Source organism: Pipistrellus kuhlii, unplaced genomic scaffold, assembly GCF_014108245.1.
Source record: "Pipistrellus kuhlii isolate mPipKuh1 unplaced genomic scaffold, mPipKuh1.p scaffold_m20_p_2, whole genome shotgun sequence".
Taxonomy (NCBI): domain Eukaryota; kingdom Metazoa; phylum Chordata; class Mammalia; order Chiroptera; family Vespertilionidae; genus Pipistrellus; species Pipistrellus kuhlii.
Genome location: NW_023425515.1, coordinates 44550701 through 44575500, shown reverse-complemented (window position 1 = coordinate 44575500; position 24800 = coordinate 44550701). Strand labels below are relative to the sequence as shown.

The following is a 24800-nucleotide window of genomic DNA, read 5'->3' as shown; positions in this document are numbered from 1 at the left end:
TGGTGGAGTCAAGAATTATACCTAATGTTTCTAGGAAACAAGATAAATAAGTATTCATGAGAAGATACTTATACATATTTTTCTTAAGAGACTAGCTAAGGTATTTTTTAATTTGTTGCTTATTTAAGGTCTTAACTAGCAATATGGATATATTTTATTTTGATGAACTTTACGATAAAATTCAACTCCTTATGACAAGAATAAGTTCTTGTCCTGTTGATATATTCAGTTTATATTATGAAGTTAATTTAGGACTCACCCTGACAGAAATGGGTATCAATGGTCTTGAAACCAGGGCTTTTCTACAATTCCAGGGCTGTGAAACTGATGGAGAAAAAGCGGAATCCTCCGCAGAAACAAGCTAAAGCTGAAAGACAAAAACCTTTACTAGCTCCTCACAAAACCAACCCTGATTTAAAAATTTTAAGTATTTTTCCCTACTAAGCCATTGTGGCCATTCTGAAATACCAAAACACATATATGAAAGCCTCAAAAACGTCTTTACATGCGTACATCTTCATAGGAGGCAAAACTACCAAAGGCAGTTTTCCTGCATGAGCTCCTTTGCTCAGGAGATACAAGGGAAATTTTAGAACTGCTACTACTAGCATGATATAAAAAACGAAGCCTTACTTATATTTTTAAGAAGGTAAGGATGGAAGAATTATTAAAAAGCCACAAAAAGCTGTGGTTTTGTACCTCAAGTAAACTTCAAATGCCTGGATGGACAGAAATCTTATGAATTAGGATTTTGACCATTATGGTGAATGGCTGAAAAGTTATCTGTGTACTAACTATTAGATATAAGGGGAAAGTAGGAAAGATACAGTAAGGAAACTATTTTTCAGGAAAGTAGGGGAAATGATGAAGAGTGCTTTTTCTATAGGAGAATGTAAATAATTTTAGAGTCCCATGTAACTTCACAGAGGGCAGGAACAGCCTCGATCTGGTGACCCACTGTGCAACGTAATAAAACAGAAGGTACAGTCCTATCTGTCACTATTTCACAAACAAGGTAAGTGAGGCATAGAAGTTACTGGATAAACCAATAAATATTTGAAATGGAACATCACTAAGCCTGAAAATGACAAGTAGGCTTCAAATGAGCATTAACCTTTGGCAATGTAGAAAATAATTAGTATTCACTACTAATAGCTCTTAAATTATCAGATTAAAAAAAATGTTAAACCATATCTTAAAATCTGAAAATGGTAGTTATTTTACCATTATGAACTTTTAAGAACTCATTTCAAGTTATTTTGCCATTATGAACCTTTAAGAATAACTTTTAAGTAAACTATACTAGTATTTCTAAATGATGTATCAGAACGAAATAACTCCTTCCCCTTCCTTCTGTAACAAAGCTAAGAATCAGTCTTAGCATTCAATTTGTTAGAATATTTAAATGGCACTCTCAACAGCATACAGATCAGAGAATGCTAAAGCACCATTTAAAATAAGTCTTTTTTGTTTAAAAAATAATTTTTCTTTGTTGTAAGAATTACAGATATTAAAAAAAATAGCTTAAGTGTTTCTTTGGTAACATAGATGCTTTAACTTAATGAAGTAGAAGAATAATTTACTTTCTATTATCTACCTATGTTATCCATTCACTAAAAGCTAAACACATACAGTAGTTGATTCCACAGCCATGGAATTGAGAAAAGCCAGGAAGTGACACTGAAAAAATAAATAAAACTATGATAAGTGTTCTTAAGTGTTTAACCACCAACATGAGACAAGGTTAGTCAGCAGAAGCATTGCACTAAATCATTATAATATTGGTTGATTCCAATACCAGAACTTACAAAAAGCTCATTATATGCATGACTTAATCTTTCTTCCTAAGATTTGTACATAACTTTAAAACTTTTCTGATATGTGACTAGCTGATTTCATAAGAATATATTTTTAAATCATTACATTCATTTCATTTTGACTTAAAAATCTTCTTAGAACATTAACCTTGGGATCATGTTACAGCCAAAGTCATATTTTTAAGGACTTCTTGATTGTCCCTATAATTAAATATTTAACCTTGGGATCTACACTGTGGGATCATGTTACAGCCAAAGTCATATTTTTAAGGACTTCTTGATTGTCCCTATAATTAAATATTTGTATAGACTCACACTGACTTTTATCAGAATCTGCTCTCTAGCGAACAGAAGAATTAGATTTGATTTCTAATGTTCTCTCAGTGATCCAAGGTAAAACTTACTTATGTTGACTTTATTGATGAATGTGGATAAACTTTATACAATGAGTTTATCAATCTGAATAAGAATAGCTATGCTGCCCTGGCTAGTGTTGCTCAGGGGTTAGAACATTGGCCTTCCCACCAAAGGGGCCAGGGCTCCTGTTGGGTGCATGCAGGAGGCAACCAATTGATGCATGTCTCTCACACACTGTTTCTCTCTTCCTCTCTCCCACTCCCTCCTGTACTTCCATTCTAAAAATCAATGGAAAAAGTAATAACCTTTGGTGAGGGTAAACACCGCCCCCTCCCCCAAAAAAGAATAACTATGCCCGAAAATTAAATCAAAATTGTTTTCTTCTATAAAAAATAAAGCCATTCTCCACTTCACCTAAATCAAATACATTTCAATCTTTAAATAACTGAACATAGTCATTCATAGTAATCTTTTTTCATTTTAGTAATAAAAGCTTGGTTGGAGAACAATTAAGTAGACAAGTTACCTAAGAATTTAAGATGACTAAATAACTGAACCATAATTCATTATTCTTCCAAGAACCCTCACAGTTAATATAATTTTTAGAAAATATATATGTTGGGTATGTTTACCCTCTCCAGGAAAGTTACATATTTTTATTATGTATCTTTCATAGTTTTACTTTGTCAAAAATAATTTCTCATAATTGGAGTCCATGAATGGATTAAGGTGACATGATCTCGGTAGAAATGGCTGATTAATCTGAACACATCAGTAGCCCCCTTAAACCATCCATCACCTTGCGCTTCTGTTGGGCATAGCTCGTGCTATATTGGCCAGCAGCTCTGCGTGCTTCCTCTTCATGTTCTTGAATTTGCTGTTGTAAGAGAATGAGCTCACCCAGCAGACCCTGCCATGAGTTTACAATGAGGAAAAGAGGAAAATTGGGGAGGAGAACAATGTTAAACCAAAGAGCACAAGAAAGGAACAAATGTAAGTTAGGGAGGAATGGAAAGCATATGACAAAAAAAATGGAAACATTTATGTACCTTTAGAGCCGCTATATAATTGGGCTCTGTACCACATTTCCATTTTTCCCCTCAGTAAAATTAGATGTCTCAGAAATATAAAACAGCATAGTTTAAAAAGTGAAAAGGAAAATGCAGTAAGTGACTGCTAAATAAAATGAACCAGATACATAATATCAATCTACAGTAAAAGCCAGATTAACCAGGATGCTCAAGAATGGTGGTGCTGTTAATTTAGAAATTAACTAAAATTCTTAGTATTAGAGAACTCAAGAAAACAAATGCCTCAACCCTTAGTTTTAGATTTCCAATATGAAGTAGTATATAGTCTAGATTGATCTATATGAGAGGAAAAATGAAACAGTTCTTAAACAAGTGTTGACCTTATAGTTCTAAATCTCTTAATTCTCAACCACAATTCTCATAGGACTGAACAGAGGATACATAATTGTTTATTTATTGTACTTGTTACATTATTATTTTTAAGTAAATGTTTTTTCTTCATACTGTATCTGATGTCTTCAATTAAACATTATAGCCCCTCAAAAATATTCATTTGAATTTCTGAGCATCAAGTTAATCAAGATTTTACATTAATTCATATATTCTGCATGCCTACACACAAACTTACTTGACTAAAATTTAGCACTTTTTTATTTTTGCAAATTAAAAAATGTTTTAGACACAACTTTACACAACATCAAATAAGTAATTTAATTAAATTTTCACTTTTTATGAGCTGTTTTAACATTAAATAAAAATAGCCTCTTAGAATATAGAGTACATGTCAGTTACTAAAGCAAAAGCACTATAAAAGAACATAATTGAGATATGGAGATAATAAAATACTTATAAAAATTTAAAATGAAACAAACTCAGTTTGGCCCTATGTACAAAAAAAATCACCATTTCTGTTTGAAATTCGTTCCATATAATAATCTTGAAATATTAATCTAGTGTAGCTTTTTATCACAATATATTCATATTTGGCATGACAATAAAAATACATGTCATTTTTTGTACACCATTTTAAATTTGTCCTATTAGATAATTGATCTTGAGAAATGTTGGAGAAAAGACAAACTAAGTGTTGACAACTATAAACCCTAAAAAACTAACTTCCAATGAATGAGATCAGGATTTGCATATGAATAGTGTTCTGGCTGGATATTTACCAGATTATTAAAAATAAAAGGAGTTAGGGAAATTAATTCTCATTAAAATCTAAATTAGGAGTTTCCTATAGCTTCAGAGCTTTATAAAAAAAAAATTATCAAAATATTTTATCTAACACAGTTAGAAAGTCTCTTAAAATGAAAAATATTCAAATTTTAATTAGTGGATTCATCCAGAGACTTTATAATTTAGTTTACTCATATACTCCAAAGACTTATAGAAATAAAGTTTTTCATAAAAGAAAAAGGTAGGCAACTGGTGCGGGCCAGAGGGGTTAATGGGGGAAAAGGAGGACAACTGTAGTACTTTCAACAATAAAAATGAATTTAAAAAATAACCCAGCCAATATGGCTCAGTGGTTGAGTGATGACCTGTGAATCTGAGGTCACGATTTGAATCCAGTTGGGAGCACATGCCCTGGTTGCAGGCTTGATCCCCAGTGGGGGCCGGGCCATACAGGAGGCAGCAGATCAAAGATTTCTTCTCATCATTGATGTTTCTATCGCTCTCTCCCTCTCCCTTTTTTCCTAAAATCAATAAAAATATTAAAAATTAAAAAAATAGTTATAGTAATAAAGCAATAATAAAAAAATTAACTATGTATGGTGATGGCTGTTAAGTAGTTGTCATTTTATAATTTATTCTAATATAGAATCTTTGTGTTGGCCTCCTGAAACTAATATAATTTTATCATTAATTATACCTCATAAAAAGTCAAAAAATAAAGTTAGAAAAAAAAGTAAATACAAACAAAAAAAAACATTTTAAATTAAGGGAAATCATTAGCATATAATTTAGGAGATTTTTATTTTGTTTGATTCTTAGTTTTAGTACATAAGGCTATAGTTATTGCCAATAATAATGGCACTAGCTGACTTATACTATAAGACAGAGGATGAAACTAGTTGATATTTCTGAATGAGAAGAATAAGTAAAAGTGATAACATAAATGAATGTCAACATTTGTTTCCAAATTTAATATAAAATATTTTTATAAAAACCTTATCTACAAAGATGTATCTTTTAAATAAATACTTTATATGGTCACTGATAAGTCTGGCAAAGAAAGACAAAACCACTACCCTCATCATTCCCATAATTTTTTAAGGCATGTTTTCAATGTTTTGTATCAGTGCTTTTCATCAAGCAGAAAGATCCAACTTGTTTTATTCCAAATTCAACTTTTTTTTGGCATTTAGTCATTTATTATAGTTATTTCTTCTAATCACCTCAGTATTTAGATTTTGCAAAACAATTTCCTTTTAAAGAAGGGAATTTCCATGTTGGCTTATATAGTAGTGTAGCTGTGCTTTAACTAACATACCAACCAGTATTCAATTTATACAATACCAAAGCAGTGATAAAATATTCCACATTAATTAACTGCTGGTCTATCAGTCACACAATTCTTTATTATTTGTAGCTTAAACACCCTTTCCTATTTTATTGCTCATATTTATATGTAAATTGTATGGTAAGTATTCTAATTTCTATTACATTACAAGGAAACACCCTCCTAATGACACTTCACTTTCCTTCCAAGTCTGTTACTGAAGGAAGCACTGTTATGTGAACGTAGTTGAAATTAACTGTTACCTCCTGAAAAAAGTAGGAAAAAGCAAGAATTAGACACAGAAAAAGCTATTTACACTATGCTACAGGACTAAAGGATGTTACCCTTATACAATTTAAGGCACTAAATTTCACCCTGAATACCAAGTGATAGAGTATACAGTTTCTAAGTTAAGGCCATGTGGAATAGGAAGGCCAAGAAATGTGTATATCCACTGTGCAAGACACACTTTCAATGGACAAAACACATTTTTCAATAAATATTTTCCCTAGCTCAGACAATTTTCTCTCAAGAAATAGCAGCTATTTTTAACTGATACATATTAGATATAAAATATATTGTTATAAATATTAATAAAATTAGTATAAACAACTATAGGTGAAATACTCTCTAAACACCTAGCTATGTCAATTTGACACTATAGTTCTCAAAGTCTCTTATTTCATGTACAGTGTTATGTTTTTTTTAAATTATGTTAGATCAAAAAAATCAGTGATAACTCCAGAAACCAAAATATCAACTGAAAATGCTGCAAAAACCTAAAAGTAGATGAGTTTGGTAGAAAGTTTTAAATAATTTTGAAATTATAAGTCATTAATATGTGAGTACATTTAAAATACTATATTTTTATTAAAAATGTATTGCCAAACAGGGGCCCTACCCTATTTGTTTTCATACCTAGCATCTAGAATAATGTCTGCACGTTGCATGTGTTCAAGTTAGCACCTATCCTAGAGTAAGACTTGATACATCTGTTGTATAAATGAATCAAATTACAATCTACTTTTACCTTATACTGCACACAAAGTTCTCAGCATAAAATCCCAATTGGTTTCCTAAAAAAATGCCTATTCTGTAGATAAACTACACATCAATCCTACAACTCATTTTCCCCAATCTTCAGAACAGCCTCCACAGAAACTGAGAAAAGGGAGGAAAATTAATCAAATAATGTAAATATGCTATTTACTTATGTACTAAAAGATAAGAGAAGAACAATTATGTCATCATCATCATCATCATCATCACGATCTATTCTAACCAAACATAAGTTGCAAGTTTCCTAACTTTGTAGTTACTTGTTGGTGCTGGTTGTGAGAATTTCATTTTATTACCACATTTGTTACATAAGGAATCCCAGAAATGTAAGTAGTACTTAAGCAACACTACTTGGTTACAATTTAGTACCATATGTACTACCTAACATTCCTGTTTTCCTCAGTAGGTGCCAAATATTGAAGGCCAAGAGAAATTCACAGGTAACTAGCAAAAAGACATATTATATAAAATCTTTAGGCCCATTCTTGTTGGCATCAAATTTATTACTTTAAATTAGCCTCTCTTCTACTGAGTTTAAATCAATCAACTGATTTTGCTAAAAGCTCAGCACTATCCTAGGTGAGATTCTGTGGTAGGAATATTCAATCAATAATAAGAATGCAAACCAAAATAGATAGTGTTACATATGACAAGTGGTCTAAATGTTAAATGTATAATTAATGGAACCAAAATGACCACAGAGGCCTTAATGAATGTGACAACTGAACTGGGCTTTAATGATGAGTAATTAGCCAAAGGAAAGGAAAGAGCTATTTCAGCTCGGAGGTACAACATAAGCCACGTAAATAAGAAATAAAGTAACATATGGAAAGGAAAAGCAGCAATGTATTACTGTTTAGTAATTATACTTAAAACATTAATACCACTTTTCATGATTTAGACTTTTAAAATGTCCTCTAAGTATTTTCTATAAATTATAATTGTGTTTATAACCTTCAGAATGACCATATTTCTTATTTCTACAGTATGTTTATGACCAATCAGAAACAAGATAGAACAAAACCACAGATACTAACATTTCTCCTCTACCATATTTTCACTAGAACACAACAATCTTACTGAATCTAAAAGGTAGACACACTAAGTAGTCTTATCACCCATAATGCATTATGAGCAATATTCAGAAATCTACCGATAAATTAACTCACTCAAATAGGCTCACCATTCTAATTTCTATTTTGTTTTCAGGTAGTTCTAAAGATCTCCAAGTCTCAAAAATATTATTCAGTTCACTCCAAGGGTTCTTTCTCATATTTTAAAGACACAAGTTTTAAAATTTTTGATTAGCAAAAAACATTTATTGAAAGGTGGTTTCAGTATTTTCTATTTTATTTATTTATCAAAGATGCATATCAGCACTTTTCATCAACATAACATAAATAACTACTGTCCACAAACTGAATGGAAATAAATCCAGGTAAAATCAAAGAAACTGATGTCTAGTTAGCTTATACTTTGTTATGTGCAAAGATATGCTTTCTGTTGACTTTTTGAAGACCTCCCTTACAACTTTCCAGAACACCTAAAGTCTAGTGACCCCAGACTGGGCACTACAGAGAATCATGTTGTTCATTCTGTCTGACTCAAGTAAACAATCTGACACCTGTGTTCCCTCAGCACCGCATCACTTTCTTGTCAGTTGACTTTGAAAGGTCCTAACTGTTCCTCTACTTGCCAGCATTTCTCCAGATGTTTCTCCTATTAGAAAGCAAAAGTCTTTTTTTTAGTTTAAGTTATAGAAATGTTTTCAATTTATTACTATTATCTTAAAAAATGTGATGCACATTTTCTTCTACATTTCTAGAAGTCTAGCCAGAAACTTAGGTATTAAACTATGGCCAGACCCTGAATACCATTTTAAATCTGGAGCTCTCAGACACCAGACCAAACCAAACCAATTAAAAAAGGTAACAGCTAAACTCTACACTATCCTACCACCTTTATTCATTGACCAAAATTTCAAACTTGACGTTTTAGAGTAATTTCTAAAAAGGCCCTGTTCTAAGCTAAGGTCTCTCCTTTATTACCTAAATCATCGATTTTTAGCCTGGTCTCCTAAAATCAGTTTTTCTACACTTTGTCTGAATAGTTCATTATTTTCAAGTATTACAGGTAACAGTCAAGCCTAAAACCATAATGTTGCATATTAATAGAATTAAAACACTATTAAGAGGTTGAAAATGCATTTTCTGTAATTTTTACAATAGCATTTGCTATCATTTTATTTAGTAAAGCAACTTAATTCCAACTCCAGATTTAGTATTTACAACAGCTGAAAATAACTGGTGAGTTTTTGAGTGGGCAATTTATCACCATAAATTCAGAGATCCTGATCTTTTATTGATTATTCATTTACTACCTTAGTAGGATTTTAAGGGAATTATCTAAGTCAGGCCCTAAAGCAGGTTTCTTATTCACCAAAGCAACCCTAGGCTACATCAGAGAAAAGCTAGGCTGTCACTCAAAAACATACTACCATATCAAAGGTTCCTTCTCCCAAATTAGATTAGCTCCTCTCTGAACAGTAGGTTTACCTGCATTAAGGGCCAAGGCCTTGGCTCAAAATAAGCTGCACATAATTGGCTAGTTTCTATTCAATCTTTTTCTCCCCAGTAGCATGAATAGTCAAGGGTATCCCTTGATTATAATAAAGCCAATGAAAAGGGTAACAAAAAAGATAAAATTAAAAGGCAAATACGCACCCATGAGTGCACACACACACACTGAGGTATTTCAAATATTTTCTCCAAAAGATCAAGTTATAAGGCAAAAGAAAAAAGAAAAAACACATTTTGAAATATAATTAAAACTTGAAATATTATGTAAAAAGTTCAACATTAAAGGGAGAGTGATAGAAACCTAGAAATTTTCTTCCTGCTTCTCAAATAAACATAAAATAATTTATTTTTCAATGTATTAAAACCATAATAACCTTCAGTAAAAAGCTACATAGTCCATATTTAATTTTAAAATGTTCATAGAGTATTTTTTCCAGATATATATCTGTCTAGACATACATTTTAAAAAATATATATTTTATTGATTTTTTACAGAGAGGAAGGGAGAGAGACAGAGAGCTAGAAACGTCAATGAGAGAGAAACATCGACCAGCTGCCTTCTGCACACCCCCTAACGGGGATGTGCCCGCAACCAATGTACATGCCCCTGACCGGAATCGAACCTGGGACCTTTCAGTCCGCAGACCGACGCTCTACCACTGAGCCAAACCGGCTTTGGCTAGACATACATTTTTCAATAGCCAAGGAATCAGTTATCTTACCAATTCCAAAATATATAATAAAAAAAATAACAACACTTAAAAAATGTAAGGTTAACATACGCATATAAACACAAAGAAATGTATGTTATTCTAATAAGCAATTTTCTAAAACTTTCACTAGGACTTTATTAATATATGTTTTGAAATCGATAAACCCTAAATAACCACATGCATACATAATTTTATTGACTATCAATGTAACAGAATTGTTTCCCTACTAAAACCCACTTTCCCTACTAAAACCTTAATATTTCCCCTAAGTGTATGACATAAAACATTGGTCCCTAGCTGGTTTGACTCAGTGGATAGAGTGTCAGTCTGCATATTGAAGGGTTCCACAAGTTCATTTCCGGTCAAGTGGTGTATCTGGGTTGCAGATTCGAACCCCAGCCCAGGTTATGTGGGAGGCAACCAATCGATGTCTCTCTCACATGGATGTTTCTCTTTCTGTCTCTCCCCCTCCTTTTCACTCTCTCTAAAAATCAATGGGAAAATATCTGCAGGTGAGGATTAACAAAAAACAATCAAACAAAAAAAACACACATATAAGTTATTTCATAGTAAAGGGTTCTGCTAATAAATAAATCTGAAAATCCCTGTATACTCAGACATCTGGAGCTGCACAAAGAACAGGAGTGCATTACGAGCAGAGAAATCAAGGGAAAAGAGAAAAAGCCTGCTTGATTCTTGTTTTATTTATATCCACTTCTCCCACTCATGTTTAACAACAAAATCTTTTGTTAGGTTGAAGCTAATACTTCACAGAACATATTTGAAAGAAATAGGCTTCTCCAATTACTTTTCTAAAACTGCTGCATGAAACTTGCACTTTGTACCAAGGTTAGTAATAATACTCTAGTACGGTGTTTTATATTTGCTCCTCAAATGTTACCGTTTTCAAGTCTTGCAGGTAAGTTAAAACCTTTTTTAAAAATCTTACAAGACCTCCTAGATGAAGAATTCTCTTTTATACTTACCTTTCTATAATGCTTGTCACTTTCAGTTCCATGATCTGTTGCTCTAAAAGTGGTTTCTCCAGATGAACCTTCAAGATAAACAACAGTCCTTTAAATTCTCCAATGATGTCAACAATCTAAATTACAAATTATGTTTAGTTAAGATGTCCCCATTTTCCCCTCCTTTGCCCCCCTCCACACAGCTCCTGCCCCAACCCAGGCCTTCCCCACACTATTGTCTGTGTCCATGGGCTTTGCCTATGTGAACATTATGTTCTTTGGTTAATCTCTTCCCAAGCCTCTGCACCCTTCCCCTCTGAGATCTGTCATTCTGTTCTATGCATCCAGGTTTCTGGACCCATTTTGTTTGTTGGTTTATTTTGTTCATTAGATTTCACATATAAGTGAGATCATGTGATATTTATCTTTCTCTAACTGGCTTATTTCGCTTAGCATAATACTCTCCAGGTCCATCCATGCTGTCACAATCAATAATAACAACAACAAAAAAATTTTTAAATGATAAATGGATTTTAGAGTATCCTTTTTTTTTTGAAAGTTGTTTTTATTTTAAGGAACACACTAGTAACCCATGCAAAAAAAAAAAAAAAATTGTTTTTTTAATTGTAGCATGTGTTTAACCTATTTTTAAAAATATAACTGAAAATTACAATAAAAAATAAGATAGTCTTTGATAAGAAGTACTGTACATGAGTGTACTTACAGTTCAGCCATATACCAATGTCATTATGTAAAGATTACATACAGTAAAAAAATAAATTTAAAATGTCACCTATGACAGGACAGATGAGACAAACTAAAATTACTTTTCATTTCAATTATCAAAAACAATCAGATCAATTTCAAGAAAATCTTCTGGTAAAGCAAACTCTCTTTTTAATAGCTTTTATCTTAAAATAAAGATACATATTTAGGAATTTTAGTTTTACTACAAAATAATTATTTTATTATTTTGACCAAAGGAGAATGAATTTGCCCAATATAGTTCTGGGGTTTTGAAATTCAACATAAGCAGCATTATAAATTTGGTCTGAAATTTTATTTGCAAGTAGTTTATTAGAAGCATTTAGAAGGCATGTTAAGATCAGGAAAAATGTCTGTTTACACACCTAACAAGAGAAGTAGGTCAGAAGCTCCTATGATTTCACTAACCAATTTGTGACCTGTGAAAAATCAGCAAAAAGGGAAATAGAAATGTAAAAATTTAACAGGAATAAGCAAAGATGTCTGAGATCTCAGGTTGTATATTAAGATAGGGTAGTAATTGGGCAAATGCACCAGGATTAACCTTAGTAAATTCTACTCATTATGGTCCATCATAATAAATTTGTTTTAAAATCACCAAATTGACTCTAACCCATTATGAAAAGCAAACACATAGGAAGTCTCATCTACTTGTCAAGAACAAGTGATATTTTTCCCCTCACTGTCTAAGGCCTACCTTGTTTAAGTTGTTGCAAACTTTCATTCTGTTGGGCTAAAAAAAATTAAAATCACTGCACAACAAAACTTTATGGTTTATGATTTTTGTTTTAAAAAAACTGTTTCGTTTGTACTAAATGTTTTCATTTAAAAGATGGATATAAACAAGTGAATACACCTAATTATTCTTCCTCTGTGGTTCCTAACATTTTAAATGAGATCGAACACAGGTCTTTCCTTACCTGTGGTGAAAAAGTCCTTCAATAAGCTGAGGCTTTCAAGAATCTTGTCAAAGTCAGGAGCCAACTTTGCAAGGTCCTCTGAATCAGGAAGGGAATTTCTAATTTTCTCTGGAGGAGACACACACAAATAACCTCATTCATAGTTTCAAAGCAATAATTTAACCATTAAAACATTAATAAAATTTAAATATCATCATATATAAATTTAAACTCCCATTTTCTTCCTATTACAACTACAGCTGCTACATATATCTGAAACAATGTGTTATTCTAATGATATTCCATGAGCCATAAAATTTAAAATAAAAGACTCACCGAACAAATGGTTTAGATGGAGACCTTCAATTTATAAGTTAAATGCCTTGAGACAGAAACACTGTATTAACAATGTTAACAAGAGATTGGAATCAGAAGTACTTTTTGGGAGGATGTCTAAACAGAGGCAAAGAACCAAAACAACAAAAGAAAGACATCTCTTGCAGTACCTGGCTAACTAAAAACTGTGATCACATTCCAGCTCAAGAACAGAATTTCCATTACTTCTCTCCCTCTTTTCATAGTCCGTTACAAACTAGAAATAATAAGAGTCCAAGGGAAGCTTTTATTGTATTTTATTTGAGTTGGCTTTATTTATAAAATGGTCAAAGCATTTATTTTTGTTTAAAAGCATTCAATGATTTTGGCCAAGTGACTTCTGAATTAGAAAGGGCTTTTCTCATTTTCTCTGGAGAAGACCAAAACACATAAATATTCTCAAAATAAGAATATGTGCCGACTATTATTCTAGGTACTTTAAAAGCATTAACTTGATTACTCTTCAGAGCAACTTCACAAACTAGTTATCAGCCAATCCATTTTATATATGAGAAACTGGGGTACAAAGGTTATGTAACTGGACCCAAGCACACAACCAAGAAGTAGGGCAGGCAGGGTTTAAGTCTAGGAGTTTAGGTTAAGAATCCAAGTTCTCAGACTACACCATGTACTGGCAAATATATTGAGTTAAAAACCAATCCTCATGAATATCCTATATAATAAAGACATAAAATGCAAATTGACCCTCACACCCTCACAAGATGGGGGGTTAGAGAGGGATGACCAAACTCCTGAACAAGCAGGCTGCATGGGGTGACCAGGTTGGCAGGGGGGTTAGTGAGGAATGACCAAATAACTGAACAGCAGGCTGCATGGGGCAACGTGGGGAGGGGGGGGGGGATGCGAGGAGCAACCAGGCTGATAGGGAGAGCAATTGGGGGTGACCAGGTCGGTAGGGAGGGCATTTGGAAGCAATTAGGCTGGCAGGGGGGGCAGTTAGGGGCGACCAGATTGGCAGGGGGGCAGTTGGGGGCAACCAGGCCAGCAGGGGGCCAGTAAGGGGTGACAGGAGTGACCAGACTGGCAGGGAGGGGGCAGCTGGAGGCAACCTGGCTGGCAGCGGGGGAGCAGTTAGGGGTGAGTAGGCAGGTACACAGGTAAGCAATTAGGAGCCAGTGGTCCAGGATTGTGAGACAGTTGTCGGACTGCGGTTTAGTATGATCAGGCCTAAACCAGCAGTCGGACATCCCCTGAGGAGTCCAGGATTGGAGAGCATGCAGGTTGGGCTGAGGGGGGACCTCCCCGCCATGCATGAATTTTGTGCACTGGGCCTCTAGTTAGAAAAATAACTTGAAAGAGTACTTTTTTGGAAATACCTTTGTCAACACAGCACAATTTTATCTTTAAGGAAGTGGTGTGAATAAGTGTAGTAAGACATTAATTCCACTCCCATGTACACCTAAGCTAATAAATTAAACAGTTTTAAAAAAGAGACTGAGGAAAATAATTTCATTCAAAATGTTTTTTCAAAGATCATCATGACTTACTGACAATCACAACTATCAAATATACTTTTGTTCACCTACCTATTGTTAGATGGGGGATAGTAGCTGACAATAGTGAGAAATTACTCTGGACACTGGCAGACTTTCAAAGAACTTGGTTACCACAAATAGAGGTAACCAAGGTATCAAATTAAAAAGAGTTAGGTAAGTGGGTTATGGTGCATCAGTTCTGGGTATCATACAAATTAAAAATGATGTTAGAGAAGGCTGATTGGCAGTATGGAAAATGCTAACAAAATGTGTTAGGTAGCAAAAGGTAAGACAGTAAAGTGTATGTTGACTATGATTATAATTTTAAAAAAGGAAGTGAAAATATTAACCACATACACAGAACTGGTACATTTAAAAGAGAATGCTCCAAAAAGACAATGGCAGTTTTGTTAAAGTGATGAACTAGTGGATACTTTTCTTTTTCTCATAAATGCTTTCTTTGTCATTCTATTATTTTTATCATTAAAATAAAACTACTACACATTCAACTCAAGAGTTATGAAACTATCTCAACACTACTAGTTCTTTGTCCTATAGATATGACAAAAATAATTTGATGATACAAACCTATATCAATATAGTCATCAATTTCCCAAATAATGTCAGGCACAATCCATTTATAGTCACTAAGGTCTGGTATCATATCTTTCCATTGATCAAAAGTCTAAAAGATAAGAAAGAATGCCAATCAAAGCTCTGCATGCTATATAAAGAATATAAGAAAAACCATTTTAATGAAAACATGCTAATCTACTAAGAATGATACATTATGTTCAAAAGTTCTAGCAAGAAAGTGGCCTCAACTCTTCTAAAAACAAACCAGCAGGCAAGCACACAACAATGTAAATGTTCCTTTTCTTCCTGCACTAAAGACAAACATAAAAATATGAAATACATTCTCAAACAGGTTTTATGATGAGGCATTAAACAATACTATGGAATAGAAGGAAGACAGACCTGGGGTCAGGACATGGGTGTCTCTGGTACCAGCCACAAAGTGGCTGCATAAATATACCACTAAATTTTCTATCCGTGCCACTAAATGGCAAAGCTGACAATCAAACAAAGTGTTCTCACTCCCAGTACAGTGTTTCTTCTATTTTTTTTTTTAAATCCTCATCCAAGGATATATGGTTTTTAAAAAAATGATTTGAGAGGGGGAGGGGGGGAGGGAAACATTGATATGAGAGAGAAACATCCATTGGTTGCTTCCCATACACACCCTGACCTGGAATCCAACTAGCAACCTAGGTATTTGCCCTGACTGAGAATCGAACCCGCAACCCTTCCTTTGATGCACTACGTTCCAACCAACTGAGCCACCACAGTCAGAGCTCCACGGACCTCCAATACTTATAACTAAAATTTGGAAGGCATTTTCCTATTACTACACACCACTGAAATAATCCAGCATAATCCTGGCAGTGTGATTGTTGGTTGAAGCATCCTCCTGTGCACCGGAAGGTCATGGGATTGATTTTAAGTCAGGCACATTACCTGGGTTACAGTTGGATCCTGGTCAGGGCTTGGTGCAGGAGGCAGCCAATAACCAACCATTGTATCTTTCTCACATCGATGTCTGTCTGTATCTCTCTCTCTCTCTCTCTCTCTCTCTCTCTGACCCCCTCTCCTTCCCTCCCTCCATCTCTAAGATCAATCAAGCAATAAAACTCTAGCATATAGTAGAGACATAATAAATATTAAAACATCTAATTATATTTTCTTGGACTAAAGAAAAATTACTTATGCTATAAAACCTTAATATAATCATGCTGAGTAATTGGAAAAGCTGGAGAAATGTTAAACTTACCTTTTTGGCTGTATAACCACCCCCAACAGCAGATCCCAGTACCAGATACCGAAGTTTTAGGAGTCTTGCAGCTAATCTCGCGGGCCAAAAATTCCTGTGGGGCTGGTAGCCATATTTAATTGGAGAAAGTTTCAATTTACGTAAAGGATGGTTAGTTAGAGAGGAAAACTGATGAAATGATGTCCTGAATTGGGTTCGTTGAAGCTTTGAAGTAGGATGATGTGAATGATAAATACTTCGTGAAACCAGATGCACTTTTTGTAGTGGGAGGCTTCCTTTTATTCCAGAGCTATGTTTCACCAAGGATTGGCAGACTTTGCTGAAAGAAAAATGGGTATGGGAGAAAGATCAGACAGGGTAACAATGCAAAGGGAATGAGATAAAATGAACAACATACAAAAGGGAAAACACACATGCATGCATACATAAGCACACATGGCCAAATATCATGTGAGGGAACTGAGAAGATGGCCATCTATAAATCAGGAAGCAGGCCCCCACCAGATACCAGATTTGCTGCAGCATGATCTTCTTAGCTTCCAAAACTATGAGAAATAAGTATTTGTGCTTAAGCCACCCAGTGTATGGCAATTTCTAATAGCAGTCCGAAATCACAAAGACACAACCTTAGATCAGAAGACAGATAAGTATATGTTAGATCAAAAGTGAAGAGAAAGGATGATCATATTTTAGTTGCCCAGATATAAGAAAGAAAAAACTAAAGTGAGGTAGCAGCAGTGAAAAGGATAAGGTAGATACCAGAAGGACAGACCAGACATAAAAGAGGAGTCTCACTAATTAGAAAGGTGCGGACAAGGTACCTGGAAGGCTGATCAACCTTGAAGCTCTGAAAGGTCAGAGTCAACCACTTCCTATCTAATTAAGCCAATGGTAACTGAGGCAACTTCCCCACCAAATAATCATGTAAATCCTTACTGATAAAATAATCTGCCAGTTACTAGAATTACCTGCCTAAGGGCAATGGGTATATCCCAAACCTGAATAAAAGGGATGGCAAGACCAAAGCAAGGCAGTAGTCCTCCCACTACAGGTGGGCTCCCACCTAACCCCCAATATTCTCTCTCTCTTTTTTAAAATTTTTTTATTAAATTATTATCTGTGTACATATTTTACCAATGTTCTCAAATTAATACTCTTATAGTCTCTTTCATTTGTGTGCGGCCTTCTCCAAACCCGAACCCTGAACCACGTGGGACGTGAAAGGGGTTCCCACAAAGAGGAAAGAAGAGTAAGTAATAACCATGAGGTTTTACCTGGGCAACTAAAATTACCACTTACAGTTATAAAAAACTCAAAAAGATGAATCAACTATGGGAACAGTTCATGGTTCCATAATATTTAGCTCAAATTTCTTTCAACTCTACTCGTACATCCACTTTTTTTTTTTAATTGGATAAAACTCTGGTTCCAATCACACTTCATTCCTTACTAGTTGGGCACTCAAAGGCAAATTATGAATTTACCCAAGCCTGTTTTTCAATCCATTTAAATAAAATAATAGTTATATCAGAGAGTTGTAATCAGTAATCACTAATTCAAGTAACTTATTCTCAGACCATGATTCTCTTTCACTACAACCAACTTTTACTTTATGGAACAACCAAATTACTGAAACTTCTATCTTCTTACCTATTAGTTTCCATCTTATCTACTTAAACACTTACCCATCTTAAATCCCCTAATTCATAGTGACAATTCATCTTTTGCAAATACTCCAGACTCCCTTGCCCCTGGCTTTTTGTTTTAACTGGCAAAATATAAACCCTGGAAGATCCTTGTTACAGCTCTTCTCCGTCTGACCAGGAGAATGAAGCACCTACTGGACAGACATGTCACCTAGGCTCTCAAGACTGTCGGACAGTCTTATTTCATTTCTCTTGTCCATACATTCTTCTATTCTCTGCTAGAACTATTTCAGACATTTTCCACTCTCCTCTAGCTTCCCACATCTCGCCATACTTCCTCCAACTCTCTGTAGATAACATGCCTCCTACTGCACTGAGAAAATGGAAGGTATCAGAAGGAAACATGCTATCCACCTACCACAGCTACAACTATATCCTCTAGCTCCCCCGCCCCCTACAACCCCTATGAGATTACAGCAAGCACTCAGAGAATCCCTAGTTCAAATTTTTCCCCCTGCCTTTTAAGGAATCCAAAGTCAAGTCTCTCTCGCCTTAAAAAAAGGGGGAAAAGGACCCCATTTCATTTCTCTAGCTGCTCATTAAAAGTCAAATCAACCTGATTGTCATTGTATCATTTCAGCGAAATGGCTCTTAAGGAGTGTGCCAAAAGCTTTCCACTGGACATTTGGTTTTTCTATTCCCATTTTAATTCTCTCTACAATATTTGACAATGTTGACACCTCCTCACTGTTGGAATTCTCTCTTCCTTGGCAATCTCTAGTTTTACTCTTACCTCATTGGTCACTACTTTTCACTCGCCTCCTCTCCAACTACCATACCTTTTAAATGTTAGTAGTTTATTAAAGTCAAGATCTAAATCCACTTCTCTTCTTACTGTATATATTCTTCCTAGGCAATTCTCTACATTTATTTCCTTGATTACCATCTACACACTCATGTTCCTCAAATGTATGCCTAATACTAATAATTAAGATCCAGATCCTGTTGTCCAACTGCCTGCTCAACATTTCTACTTAGATATTAAAAAATACCTCAACTTCAAGATATACAAAACCTTGTTATCTCTCCTCCTCCTCTCATTCCCACTAAGCCCTGATCTTCCAGTATTCCTTATATCAGAAAATGGCATAAGCAGTACCTATCCAGTTACATAAGCCACAAACCTGGGGATCATTTTAATCCTTCCTCACCCTCAAGTTCTGTTAATTCTACTTCAACATAGATCTCCAATCTCCCCCTCCCCCCATCTCCACTACTATCCTTCCTTACATGAGTGACTACAATGGTCTGTACCAAGGTGTTCTCTCCACCAGAACACTCTTCTGAAATATAAATCTGATCACTGTCACTCATGTGCATAAATCATTTAAATGTCACCCCCGCATTAAGAATAAAATCCAAACTCCTAGTCTTTCAAGGCTTCCATGGTCTGGTGCCCATCTCTCTCCCTCTCACCTACAGAGAGCTTTGCATCTAGTCCCATATCAGGGCCTTAATTCCTACTGTTCTTGGACAAACTCTTCTATTTGCTTAATTCCTGTTACTTCTATTAGAACTGGTTTCACATCAACCATTCCTCCTTTCCCTGAACTTCATTCTTATTCAAGTCCCCCTGCTACAGTTCTTGGCTCCTTGTATTTTTTCTTCAGTGCTTATGAAATTTATATTATATAATTATTAATAATTTTCTCTACCATTAAATAGCAATCTCCATAAGGTCTGTTTTTGCTTACCATTATATTTCTAAGCCTAGCCCAATGCCTCACAAATAGGAGACACTCAATAATTTTGCTTAATGAATATATGTTTTGGGGGTAATTAAGTAGCAAATTTTTTAAAAAGGTGAAAGAACCAAGCAAAGATCACAGAAAAAAAAATGCTCAATAAATGTCATTTCAACATTAATTGCACTAACCTCCATGAATGTATGAATGAATAGCTCTTTAACCCTAAAAAATTATTTGCAGTTTTTAGAAAAAAGTACATCCAAATATATAACCAAAACAGATGAACTGCAGGTTTGAGTAGTTATATCCCTAAGATGTTTTTTAATTTTATAGTAAGCCCTCACTTAACGTCATTGATAGGTTCTGGTTCTGCAACCTGAAGCCAAATGAGGCATAATAAGATGAGTTTTTCTATAGACTAAACAAGAATTAAGTTCTTACGGCATATGGCATCTCATCAATGTTATAATGAAACATCGCCAAATTCAATGACTTTATTCAAGAGCTTGCTGTACTTTCTCCATCTTTGACTTCCAAACCCCTAAAATTCCTACTTCCATAATGATGGCAGAAATAGGTATGGGTGGGGGCAAAGATAGAGTGTATGATAGTCCAAGTCAGGAACTACATATAAAATGTTTTTCAATTTGTCCCCTGGAAGAGATAGTTGATGCAAAGCAAAATCCTCATATTCGAAAAGGCATCTTCAAAGATTACTTCTAGAGCTTCTAATTCATAAGGGTGATCTAAAAGATCAATGCTCATACAAGACTTTTTCTCAATAGCATCCTTTTGAGATACTGGTAAGAGAATGAAAACAGGAGAAGAAATTGAGATTTATTGAAGCATCAACTGGGAAAAGATGATTTGGGTCACCCTCCACCTAGGGGTTTAAAAAGGTGAAAGAACCAAGCAAAGATCACAGAAAAACAAATGCTCAATAAATGTCATTTCAACATTAATTGAACTCAATCAGAGAAGGGGCCAAAATCTAAAATCCAGCCTAAATCGCGGGCCGAATGGTTTACTGAACAGTCATAAACTGTCATTGTGATGGAAACGCAGCGGAGTGCAGTGATGACAGCGCGGTGCGGGCCACATTGCAAGGCCTGGCGGGACGGATTTGGCCCGCGGGCCTTGTGTTTGACACATGTGCTCCACCCTATTCCAGTGCAGCTGAGTGTTAACAGCAATACTTGTCTCTACACTAAGCAATCTGGCAAGGAAGAGCTAAGACTCATGAAAGTGTGTTTGTGTGTGTGTGTGTGTGTGTGTGTGTGTGTGAGTGTGTATGGGGTGGGGGGAGGAAGAATAAAGGGGAGGTCGGGGTTTTCCCATTCCCAGAGTGGGCCCCAACAATACTGGTATTTGTAACATCAGATAGCCTGCCCATTCCCTAAAAACTCTAAAATGAAGCCTGCTCGCTGACATCATATACCTAAAACAGTTTGCTAAATCAGCCTTTTCATTCAGAGGTAACCCACACAGGCATCTATATACATCATTAGTCCTTCATGTTTAAATATGATTAGATAACTACTAAGCTCTTAAAGAAAATCAGCAACTCTTAAAATGAGGACTAAGATAAACAACACTGTTAATCTTAGAAAAAGTGATGATACAAAATTCTAATACTATTCTCAGGGGGGCTTCCTAAAGATACTGCAGACACAAAAAATAGAAGCAGGTTGTATTAAAAATAGCAACTAGAGAATAATACAAAATTTACAGAATTGCACATCTTTTAAGAGTTTAGTAAATATAAAAAGGAGTTCATGAATATCAAAGCTGTAAAGGCCAACATAAAATAAAGAACAGAAACATCACACAATGATTAAAGGAAATTATCCAGAACTTAGAATACAAAGAAATGAATAGAAACCATATGAGAAAAGTAAAGTGATTCAGAGGAGTGTTATCCAATCCGGTATTCCCAAAATGATCTACTGGGATTCAGGAAGAAAGTACCAAAGCTTCTAGATACAGATTGTTTTGTCTGTATCTTGTCCTTCAAGACTATATTAGGGTCAATTTATAATGTAAATAGTTAATTAGTACAGAAGTACATTTATAATCTTTTTAATAGAAAGGCCTACTGAGTGTCAGACCAGATGACTGGGGGTTAGGAGTGGGAGGGTAAAGAGTAGGAAAGGGGTAAGACCCACACCTGGACAAAGCCTTGAGTTATGGCCAAAATCCTAAAAGCTTCCTTCTATGAAGGGAAAAACAGGGGGCGGGGGGTAGTAGCAATACCTTCACAGCCCTAAAGAATTTTGAAGAGACTTCCATATTCACCCAAACTAAAAATCAAAAATGAACCAACATAAGGTTTTCACCCCTGAAATCATCTGTTCTCTCTCATCTTCAGAATCTCAAGATGTATTTATTTTTTCAACAATTTTACACAAATATTTATTGCACCTATTATAAATAAACGTTGGTCATTGATCTCCTTACATGTCCATCATCACATATTTAGACAAATGTTTCAAAAATATTTCTGTTCCCATTTGTTAAAGAACAGGAAATTAAATGTGTTTCTTCATAACATGTAGAGGAAGCATGCTGTATGTTGCATAACAAAAGACAAATTGCAGAGCTTTGGGTTTGACTTTTTGCATCTCTACTTCTGCAGGTAGTTAAATTGTGTTATCAATGTAAGATACCATTATTAATCCAAAACCTATGGAGTCCACAATAACTTTAGATTTAATTTAGCCCAACAGCATCCAACTGAATAAACAGATATCAGTTATCAATTTGTTTTTAAATTCAATTTTAAAGTTTTTCCTACAGATATTAATTGCTTCAGCAAAGTATGCTATTTTCTGCAATCTTTCCTCTTATTTAAAGAAAATTAGATGTTTCTCCAGTAAACACTGAGTAGAAATAAAAAGGTGGTAAATAACTTTAGTATTGAGGACCGTGGATTTACTTAGAAGTTAAAATTTAATGGAATTAGAAATAATTTATTCAACTATTCTATTTGAAAAAAAAAACACCTATATTATATGCCATCCAGTTCTGAATATAAACTCAAGATAAACTTCACAAAATAAATGGATTTTATTCTTTATACAGAATAGATCACTTTATACATATAGTTACCTAAACTATTTTAAACGTCTGAGAAAATTCAAGTCTCGTCTTTACAGACTGAGTTAAATCGGGAAAACCGAGTTTTTTTTCAGCCTTGCTTAAAGTATATTACTTTTTATCAAATATCTGCAAGAATTAGTGAATTCTAAAGGTATCTAAGGATATTAAAATACAACTACAGGGCTGAAGCCAGTTAGCCTAGTGGATAGAGCGTCTACCTGAGGACTGAAGGGTCCCAGGTTCGATTCTGGTCAAGGGCATGTACCTTGGTTGCGGGCACATCCCCAGTAGGGGGTGTGCAGGAGGCAGCTGATGTATGTTTCCAACTCTATCCCTCTCCCTTCCTCTCTGTAAAAAATCAATAAAATATATTTAATAAAATAAAATAAAAGACAACTACACGTAAAGATAGTCGTTTAAGTCTCATTAAAATGCATATAGACACCCACAGAAATGAAAAGTCCTCTATGACTTTCTTATACCAGGCCAGGGCGACAATCACAATGTGATTAGAAAGGTGGTGCCACATTTCCCACCTTGCACGCCAAACCAAGCCTCCTTCCCTAAACTCTGAAAAAGGCTGCTATTAAGAGGGTATCTCTATTCTCCATCTCTGCCACCGCAGGCGTCACTGCTGCAGACCTGGCTCCCAAACCGCGTTACCTCAGCGAACCAGGGCGAGAGGCAGAGTCCCCTCCATCCGGGAGGAGAGGGCGCGAACCCGCGGGAGCAAGTATGCCCGGCGTGGAGAGAGAGGAGTTAAGAGAGACGTGGAAAAGGTGGCACACAGATAGAACCAAAGACCGGGGAGGGAGAGGGCAAAAACAAGAAGCAGCTGGAGGCAGAGATGACGGCGAGGTCAGAAGGTTGAAAAGGGCAGGGGCAGCCGAGACAGGCCAAGGCTGAAAGGCGCCCAGAGCTTCTTGGGGCACAGGAACCGGGACAAGGACAGTGCAGGAGCTAGCAGATCAGGTAAGCCCAGCGAGGGCTCCAGTCCCTCCCGGCCCTCCACAACATCCCGGGATCCCCCGACCGCTGGCACTGAGAGTTATCTGCACATCTGTCAGTAGGATGGGGCAAACCCGGTTTCCAGAGGCCCTAGGAATAACGGGGCCAGGTCGCAGCCTGCACTTACCAGGCCACGGCGGCCCGGCGTAGACGCCACATTCCTCCCGCGAGGAGGTCACACCGGCGCTGAGGCGGCCGGGCGGGAGCCGGGTGTCAGTCCCAGTCCGGCTCCTGCTCCGGGAATAACCCAGGAAAGGGCCCTGGGCAACAAGGACACAGAGAAGCCACTGCGGCCCTCCCAATGGCGCATGGACTTCCGCGAGAGCCCGCCCGGCACCCGTACTCGGTCCGTCCGGCAAACAGCCACCCCCCACGCCTTCGGAGAGGGCAGCACAATCGGTCCGGGCAGGACTCGCGCATGCGCTCGGAGCCCAGGCACGTCTATTTTCCCTCCCCCAACCCGCTCTGCAGGCTGGGTTTCCGGGTTGGAATTCTGAGTCCCGCGGGTGGAAGACTGGAGCTGGGGAGTGAGTGAGGAGTCCGGGGTGTTTCCGCTGGTGCGGACGATGGTGAGGGGCTTGGACTCGGGATCGATAAATTCTCACTGGTTGGAACCACTCTGAGAACATTTAGGTATTGAGGGAGCCTGGAAAATTCTACAGAGGACAAAATGAGGACAATAATAGACTAGTAAAAACCCACGCTGTTCCTTTGTTCCAGCCTTTCTTTAGGCGCCTTTGTTTGCAAAGTATTTTTCTATCTTTAGAACAATCTCAGGGAGGCGGAAAGAGGAGTCACTGACAGATCCGAAGGTCACGTCTGAAAGGGACTCGGGTCAAGTAGGCCAGTTATGGGATTGGAATAAGCTTGTGCATTTTATAAAGGCATCAAAGATGATTTTGTCCC

General features: G+C 36.0%; 1 protein-coding gene and 1 long non-coding RNA gene across 10 annotated transcripts in view; both read right to left on the bottom strand.

Moving 5' to 3' along the window:
• Positions 1-24233, bottom strand: part of OPA1 (OPA1 mitochondrial dynamin like GTPase) — an 86037-nt gene extending 61804 nt beyond the window's left edge. For 2 of the 9 annotated variants that reach the window (XM_036444013.2, XM_036444014.2), the window contains exons 1-7: positions 24022-24233; positions 16394-16712; positions 15151-15247; positions 12713-12820; positions 12158-12211; positions 11049-11116; positions 2974-3084 (exon numbers count right to left, since the gene is read on the bottom strand). In XM_036444013.2, the coding sequence (XP_036299906.1) occupies positions 2974-3084; positions 11049-11116; positions 12158-12211; positions 12713-12820; positions 15151-15247; positions 16394-16712; positions 24022-24053 (789 nt within the window). In that variant the 5' untranslated portion in view covers positions 24054-24233. The remainder of the gene's footprint in view (positions 1-2973; positions 3085-11048; positions 11117-12157; positions 12212-12712; positions 12821-15150; positions 15248-16393; positions 16713-24021) is intronic. The other 7 variants (XM_036444017.2, XM_036444015.2, XM_036444016.2 and 4 more) reach the window with 7 other exon arrangements.
• On the bottom strand, positions 1515-2967 carry LOC118722505. Its single transcript, XR_004989022.2, has 2 exons — positions 2038-2967; positions 1515-1965 (listed from the first exon to the last, which is right to left on the bottom strand). It is a non-coding gene; the product is annotated as an uncharacterized LOC118722505 (long non-coding RNA).
• Positions 24234-24800: the final 567 nt, after the last annotated feature.